Source organism: Gadus macrocephalus, chromosome 4 (genome assembly GCF_031168955.1).
Source record: "Gadus macrocephalus chromosome 4, ASM3116895v1".
NCBI classification, from domain to species: domain Eukaryota; kingdom Metazoa; phylum Chordata; class Actinopteri; order Gadiformes; family Gadidae; genus Gadus; species Gadus macrocephalus.
In genome coordinates, this window is record NC_082385.1 from 25,811,334 (window position 1) to 25,819,842 (window position 8,509).

The 8,509-nt window shown below is 45.8% G+C and overlaps 1 protein-coding gene across 1 annotated transcript in view; it reads right to left on the reverse strand.

Moving 5' to 3' along the window:
- Positions 1–959: 959 nt before the first annotated feature.
- The window catches only part of LOC132456416 (cytoplasmic protein NCK2-like), a 41,827-nt gene continuing 34,277 nt past the window's right edge, over positions 960–8,509 (reverse strand). The window contains exons 3-4 of the mRNA XM_060050769.1: positions 3,969–4,747; positions 960–3,119 (exon numbers count right to left, since the gene is read on the reverse strand). Of these exons, the coding sequence (XP_059906752.1) occupies positions 2,925–3,119; positions 3,969–4,747 (974 nt within the window). The 3' untranslated portion in view covers positions 960–2,924. The remainder of the gene's footprint in view (positions 3,120–3,968; positions 4,748–8,509) is intronic.

Here is an 8,509-nt window from a genome sequence, read left to right on the forward strand (position 1 = left end):
GTTCATTTGATAATAAATTGTTCTAAAATAGGGAGGAAACGTCCCTCCCGTTCCTAGGGGGATCATAAGCTGATGTACAGACATCATTTGCGGCCCAAGTACCCAAGGCCGCCTTAATGCACGGGCCTACCTGGGCTGAAGCCCCAGGACCTACGACTGGGGGGCCTATCATGAGCTGCAGAAATAAATAAATACTGGCTCATGATAGGACCCCCGATCGGCGTAGGCCCAAGACAATGTGATTTTTTGGTTTTGGGCTTACAAAGACCAGAGGCCTATCATGAGCCAATAGAAAAGGGGGCCACTAGCTTAGCCACTAGCTGGGCCCAGTGGCCACTTGACACCGCCAGTTACCTAACCCCCCCCCACCCCCCCGTCGACAACGGCAAAATGTCTGAAAATAATTTACACATCTTCATTGTAAGATCCCCTCTCAGGGGGCCTACGAACAACCTCAGCCCCAGGGCCCAATGGCAGTTAATGCAGGCCTGCAAGTACCAGTCAGACAGGGCAAGCCACGATGATCGGCATGATACATTTTATTGTACTCCAATGCTGCAATCTGCTGGTCCACGACGGAACTGTTAACATATGGATCAGGTTTAGCTGGAAACACAAACAGGAGACAAAATGATCCATTGTAGCCACAGAGAAAATAAAATGATACCCCAAAAGACCACAATACATTGCCGCCATCGATGTCGGTTTGTCCCTGTAATTGTTGGCATATTTACGTAGGCTGCTGTTCAAATCAAATTGGGTGAATTGAAAGGCTTCATGGGTTCTCTGGTATACTCACTCTATTCAGTGTGATAATAACACTATGATTAGCCCTCTGTGACAGTTCAATACTCCACTACTTATTTCCTGTTATTCTGGTTCATTCCAATAAATAGAAAGATAACATCAGGAACCAATGGGACACGTTTTAAATGTATTCAAAAGACAATTACAAGGCATTTGTACTTTTCGGAAAGCTTTTAATCTGATGAAAGTATCCTTACTCACACATCAAATTCATTGGTACAGTACAGTTCTACTTTCCCACTGCGTCTACATGTCAAACAGCTTTGTGTTCTGCCATTTGCTTTATTTCTTTTTTTAAATAGACACACTCAGTGGTAATGACATTTAAATAACGTTGCTCTCAAACTTTAAGACATCTTAGAAATAACTCTAGATAAACAATAAAAGCAGTGAAAAACCAAAATAATTAACCGAAAACAGTTATTTGAAATGATAAGGAAGTTGGGGAAGTTGTACAGGAATATTCCCTTCATGATTTTCGATAATGTGAGCTGTGAATAAACCACGCCATGTGTATCGAATATCGAACCTTATTAAAAGAAAGTGTGCATCTTAATACTTTTACGTATCCATGTGAGAATACAAGTCGTTTTTCTTTTCAAAAGCGGTAACACCAACCATAACCTCCACATTGTTCCAGTGTCTTCAGCGGTAAAATAATCCTGGCCCTCGAAATACACAAACAAACGTGAGCAGCCTCCAGGGAAAAGGTGATCATTTATTTCATCCAAGGCCTACATTTCAGGCATTTCATACAGAAGAGCCATTGTCGGATATAAAGAGGTTTGAACTTGGCAATTGTTGAGCTCTCTTCCTGATGTACCTGTTACTTACTGGCAGCATCTGTTATGGCAATTGAACCTGTCCCGCTGACCTGCTTAAACTATGTTTGTGCGGCTTTATTTCCCCTCCCGTTACAAACAGCACAGCCGATAAAACTCATACAGGATTCTCCTTATTTTACAATTTCAACACAGGCTCTTTAAACCGGTGAAATGCTGTGTCATGTCTCTCGCGGGTTTCAAACCCCACCGCCCATGACTCAGCAGACTGAGCCCGCCATTTCAGGCTCTTCCTCTGGCTCGTGCGCATGTGTACGTTAACAAACAGCACTTTTGGTAGCACTGTATGCCGAGAAACATTCAAGCGACAGCTCGATGAATGATCCGTTTCACCGAACTCAAGGGTGAACCCTCTCCTTTCGTGCATGGTTAATACTCCTTTCACTCATTCATTCAATCATCATACATGTGATACCAGTGATATAATGTCCTTTGTGTGTTCGTGTTCCTTGTTCCTGAACCAGATTTGAATGACAACATGCCAGACAGTGCTGGCGACGAAGTCTCCATGCAAAACTGTTGTGTAGCATCTCTCCAGTGTGTGTTCAGGCTCGTCCTGACTCAAACATTTAAGTAAAGCGGGTATCCTCGTTTCAACGTAGGGATGAAGTCAACAGTAGGGATGCGACTGGTGACGCGAGGAAAGGAAGCAAGTGTATTAAAAAGATAGGTGAAAGTCTTGAAGTGACTGTTCAGGTGGTACCCTTTTGGGACGTTTTGATAGGACAGACAGGATGGATGGTTGTCAGAAGTACCACCCTGGGTGTGTGGGGGGGGGATCCTTCAGTGCCTCGTCAACCCCCCCTAACCCCCCTTTGTGGACCCACCTTCTCTCTTTGGTGGGGTTTTTCCTTTTTGCCTCAATTTGCCATACAGGAAGTGAAGACGACCACCCACGCCAACACCTCCACTCCATCTCCAACCCGCTCCAGAGCGGTCCCTATTGAACCCGTCGCCAGGCCTACGATCGGGCCTTATGTACCGAACTATACAGCTTACCAGTGCGTACGGCCATAACGATGGGTTGTTCCCCCCCATACTCTCGAAGTCCTGTAGCGTAAGTTAGCCTTGCGTATGTAATCGTAGCGTACTGTACGTTAGCATACCGTACGTTAGCGTACCGTACGTTAGCTTACTGTACGTAAGCGTAGGATACGTTAGCATAAAGTACATTAGCCTAGCATACCGCAAGTTAGCGTAGCGTACCGTATGTTAGCGTAGCGCCGTATCGAGCGCATGTGTCCCATGCACGGGGGGTGTCCAACGGCCAGGGGGTCAGTGCAGTGGTCTCAGCAAGTAGAGGCGGTCCCCCTGCTCACCGGTGAAGATGGGGGCCTTCTTGTAGTGCTCCACCAGCTCATCCATGGAGGAGAAGCGGCGCTGGCCAATGCAGAACACGCCCTCCACCGTCTGCACCCTGAAGTGCTTGTTCTTGCCGGCCGCTTTGAGGGACACCGAGAAGTCGTTTGGCTGGGGAGAGGGAGGGAGATCGAGGGAGAGGGAGGTTGGGAGGGAGAGAGAGAGCGGGAGGTTGGGAAGGGGAGTGAAGGAATTGGGGGGAGAGAGAGAGATAGGGAGGATGGGAGTGGGAGAGTGAGAAAAGGGCGGGGAGGATTTTGAAAGAGGAAGGGATGTAGATGCTGTTAAGTTGTGGGTCCATACTGTTGATCAACTGCTTGTATTTACTATTATCTTTCATAAATTAGGAGGCAGGATCGTCTAGTTGGTAAGGGTGTTTGACTTCAGAATGAAAGGACCTGGGTTCCTGTAGGTAACCTTGAGCAAGATGCCGAACTGCTGCCTTCTCATTAATGCATGCTTCTAAAAAACATATGTCTTTGGATAAATAGAGTTTGATCAAATGTCTAGATAGAACAGGAATCCGGCTCACCTTTTTTAAAGTTCAATGTTAGTATCAACATACATTTCGTGAATTGGTGGGAAAAGACGTCAAAACCAATTTGTATGGTACACAGAAGGTGCATTACCATATTTTAGCACAATCCAGCAGGGGGAGCCAACACATCGCAAGAAAGGTCTAGTCCTTGCATTATTCCGAGACGACCTGTTTCAAAATAGGATCCATGTGGGCCAAACCGAAAACACTAAATCTGAGATAATGCATTATTATGAATGATCCCATGTTGGCTAATGTAATTGTAATGAAAGCGTACGTCAAACAACACAAGGAGATGATTAGAAGAATCCTAAAACACACATGCATGCAGGGGCATTGAGCTGCACACATATAATCATGCATACTCATCGACCGAATGCCGACGTCAAGGTTACTTCCGGGGCTCGACCACAGCTACTCACCGACGACTCGCTGTCCCGGACCAGGAAGTCCCCCTCCAGCCCCCGCTCATTCAGGGCGCCCTCTGCCTGCACCCGGGTCACGCCGCCGTAGTACCAGTCCCTCCCGGGGAACCGGCCAGAACTGGTTGGGCCCACGCAGAGCGATGGGGAGGAGCCTAGGGGGGCGGGGGCAGGGTTCAGGGGGCCGTCGCTGAGCACCACCACGTAGTTACGGGGCACCAGGCCCACCAGACCCCGGGCGTTGCGGCAACGCCACCACTCGGGGTCGTCGTCGGGCTTCTCCACCACCTCCATCACCTCGCCCTTGTCGAAGTTTAGCTCTTCGTCCGTCACCGAGCTGAAAGGGTAAAGGGTCTGCACTGCGTGGAAGACCCTGCCGCCATCGTCGTCGCCGCCTCCCGATTGGCCGTTCGAAACCACAACCGCCGGAGCCCCACCCACGCCATGATAATCCCCTCCCCCCGGCATCAGCTCCTCCCCGTCGCCTTCCTCCAGCACGTAGTTGGACGGGAACCAGCCCATCTGGCCAGCGGCGCTGCCCCGCCACCAGCCGTCGCTGCACTTCTCCATGACGACCACCCGGGAGCCCTTCACCAGGCTGAGCTCGTCCTCTCGCTCGGCCGCGTAGGCGAACTTGACCAGCGCCGGCACGGCCAGGTCGTAGAGCCGCTCCGCCCCACCGCCGCCGCCACCGCTGCCATTGGGGGGGCACTCAGAGTCACTGCTGGGTGTGGGCGAGGCGTCCCGCGCACCCGTCTTCCTCTTGGTCCTCCCCAGGCCTGGTAGGGAGGCAGAAAGAGAGAAAAAGAGGAGTTTAGGTTAGAGGTTAAATGTAGGTAGGATTTGTAAAGAGAGAGTAGAAAGGAGCAGTAGAGAGCATGATTTTGAAACGTAACCCCAAAAAACTTTGTAATTCAGTCATTCAATCATTAATTTGGTCCAAGTGGCACGAGTTTGTTTAATATAAGTATAATACTTTGTTTGAGAAGTAATTTGAATTTATAATCATTTGTATCTATATATTATTTTGAAACCACTGTGGTGTTTAATGTATTTTTTCCATATTTTTACCGTATGAGAAATTCGCAGTATTGATTGACGCCCAAATCGTCATCTCGCGTAGGGCCCCAAAATGTCTCGAGCCGGCCCTGGTGCCTCCGGATGGTGTTATGAACCAAGACACGACTGCATTGGATTCTCAGAAATCTCTAGGACTTCCATAACAAGTACAGAGACACAATGACGGTCATCTTATCCATGGTTGGCGGAAAGAAACTGTGGCAGTTACAAGCAGTAAGGCCCTTGTTCCTCGCGTGAGTAAACGCTTGCGGTTCTTTGTGAGTAACGGGAAGTGAAATTCACTTTGCTTTTGTGTAAATGAGGCTTTAGGCTGCAGGAATCTAAGTTTGTTGCTCTGAATTTGCAGCAGCGTGGAGAATGTTTTTTTCTTCTTTTATAGCAAGGCCTGCTTTTTTAAGGGTGGAAACCTTTTGTTTTTCCAATTTAGGCTAGCTCAACACAGACAGCAGTAATTCTGCTGCAGAGAAGGTGAAAGTACAACACCACCCATAGCGTCTGAGCGATCTAAACCAAATCGGCTAAAGCCCATTCAACACTAAGTGAGTCGTTACTTGGCTGGGAAGAGAGCACTGGAGGGCTAATAAGCGGAAAGCACCTTCATCAGGGCAGCAGAGGCTAGCAGCCAAGCTAGGTATTGATTAGCAATGTTAATGCTCCCCTCGTGGCAGGAATACTAATTGCGCAGCTACCTGACCTAGCCAAGTGAATCCCTCACAGTGCTTTCAACAGTTATTTTCTGGTGACTCTGTGTGCTAGTAATACAAATAAGCAGATGATTCTGACACCCCCCTTTTCTCAGCTACAGAAAACAAATCTGCCATTGCTAGTTGACATGCACAGAAAATGAAAACCTTTGATCACTGTCGAGATAAACATGATGATTACTGATAATTGGGAACAGCCATAGAGCCATGCATAGATGCCTAATAAACTAAAATAATTAAAGCAATGGGTGGCTTTGGTAAACTTTACGATGTATATAAATATAATATATATATATTCAATAAAGCACTTTGGGACCGCAGAGGTTTCCTTTGTCTAAGTGATGGCTCTTGCCACATTTCCACATGGAAGTCCTCTATGTGAAACGCAAAGGTGTTTTTTCTATCGTTGTCTTCTTCACCATCTGCATTTGACACAATGTTACCAGAACCGATACGTTTTGGCTGATCTACGCCGTTCTACAGGTGTGGTTTCTTGGGTTTGCTGTAGGTAATCACTTAGGCAAAAGACAATAATTCCTCTCACCATTATGGGACTTTGAGCGACCATACTGTGAGTTTTAACACGTATTCAATATACCAAAAACCTATTTCAGCTCTCCTGCTTCCTATGAGCTTTTTACATCAGATAACGGTCCACCAAGCAAGAATATGACCAGATGAGAACAAAGTTATAATGATCAAGTTTTTGGAATAATAACTTAACAACGCACTATACAAAACACCTGACAGAAACCAATCATCCTTCTTATCGGAAGAGCCTCCCTCTCTCTCTCTGGCCTCTCAGGGCTAAACCCATGTTACTGAAATGGGTAAGCATGGGTCGGAAGTCCCGCCGCCTCTCTCACGACATACGCACATTTCGAATTTCCCCCCATTCTGAGCGTTCCCTCATGAGCGGGGAATGCCTGGGAATGAGGATAGGGACCGAGACCAAAACAGGAAGAGATTGGATGTTGTTTGCCTTAGAGACTGCAGATGGAGATGTCTTGCGGCTTTGAGCCATGGAAAACTGGGACCTTTTGAACCTCTCCACAACAAGCCCCTGGTGAGATTGTCATCCTCTCCTCACTCTTTTTACAATGGGCCTGGACGGAAATACATTCAGATGCTATGTAGGGCGCATATTTGGAGCTTTCCACTACTGGTCAATGATTTGAGTTCTCTAGGCCGTTCGGTACAAAGACACTGATAGCCCGATTAGGGCACAACAGTTCTGCGTTTAGCCGTTTATCTACGGTATTGTACTACCATAATTGGACATGCTTTGTTTTTACCAAGTCGTATTCACATACTATTTATACCGACTCACCCATACATAAATATACCGTAACTTTCAAAAGATAATTTCTATAATCTGGTTGGAAGCTGATTGCCTTTTGTTGCATCATGCATAAAAAAATTGGCGATTCTAATCTAATCTTGACATTTTGGTTATTGAAAACTACAATTACAATGATGATTATTATTATTTATTTATTATTTATTTATTTTTTGTTCAGTAGTGATGGTACCACATAAACAAATGTCTATTTTAGGGATCATTAGAAAGTAAGCATAGAGGTTAGCATACAACAGTTTGCTAATTGTGGGGAGTTCTTTCTTGTACCACCAGGTTATTGTTTTTAAGATTATACGGCAATGCTATCCTAGCGGAGGCGAATTAACGGTAAAAGTAAGCATTTTAATAATAAAATAAACACATTTGAATGCTTTCCGCACATAGTTTTTCATTGCAAGTAAATCCCGAAAAGATAAATCGTAATATCGTATATAATATTTTCAGAATCACAATACATATGATATTGTAACATCAGATCCTGAGGTCCCTGCTGATTCGCGTCACTACACTACACCTTATTGAAGGAAAGCCCAGCCGGTTCTCCCCTGCTGGTTAGGATACCAGCAAGGTTTAGGCTCCGTGGGCTGGAAGGGCGATTAGAGAAAATTGGAGGTACAGTAGTCTCTGTGGGTCAGAGAACCCCAGCAAGCACTCTGCTACCGCCCTACGTCCTTCAACACTGTCTCCCGGTGCAGGAGAAGGTCAAGAGCAGTCCCTTCCCCGATAGAAAAGCATACAAATCCATTTTCTCCCTCTTGGCTCTGCTCTGAAGCTTGAAACAGGGATCACCTAGGATGATCTTGAAGCTTCACTGACCATCTTACCTACTGAGGCATATGTAGTGTGTGTGTGTGTGTGTGTGTGTGTGTGTGTGTGTGTGTGTGTGTGTGTGTGTGTGTGCCTGGGTCGTGCGTGTGTGTATGTGATGCTAAAATACTTGTAAGCAGGAGCAGCATGCCGATATACTGGCATTTCCTGAACAGCTGGAATTCAAGCTATAACAGAAAAAAATAACGATTTTGTAAACAGGAAATGTTACTAAATAAGGAGATTAATTGTTCCATAAAAAAACATTAACCAAGCATAAATGAAATATCCTCGAACAGAGCATTCGAAAAAAAGCCAGGTGTTCCTTGAATGGCAGGGTCCTACACTTGCGTGCGGTTGCATGTTTAACTGTCAACTGAGACTGTGGACTGATTTAAATTCAACCACGGTGAACGCCTGTGGGCCTCATGCAGCTCCACTCATGGAATCATTCTTCAATTCTGTTTTCGAATAACAGGTTGAAAAATAAAATAAGAAATTATTAAATATTTTGACATGAAATTTGTGTGTCGCAGAAAGTAATCGAAGAATTCAACAACAAGAATACAATTGAATGAATTGAACATTTG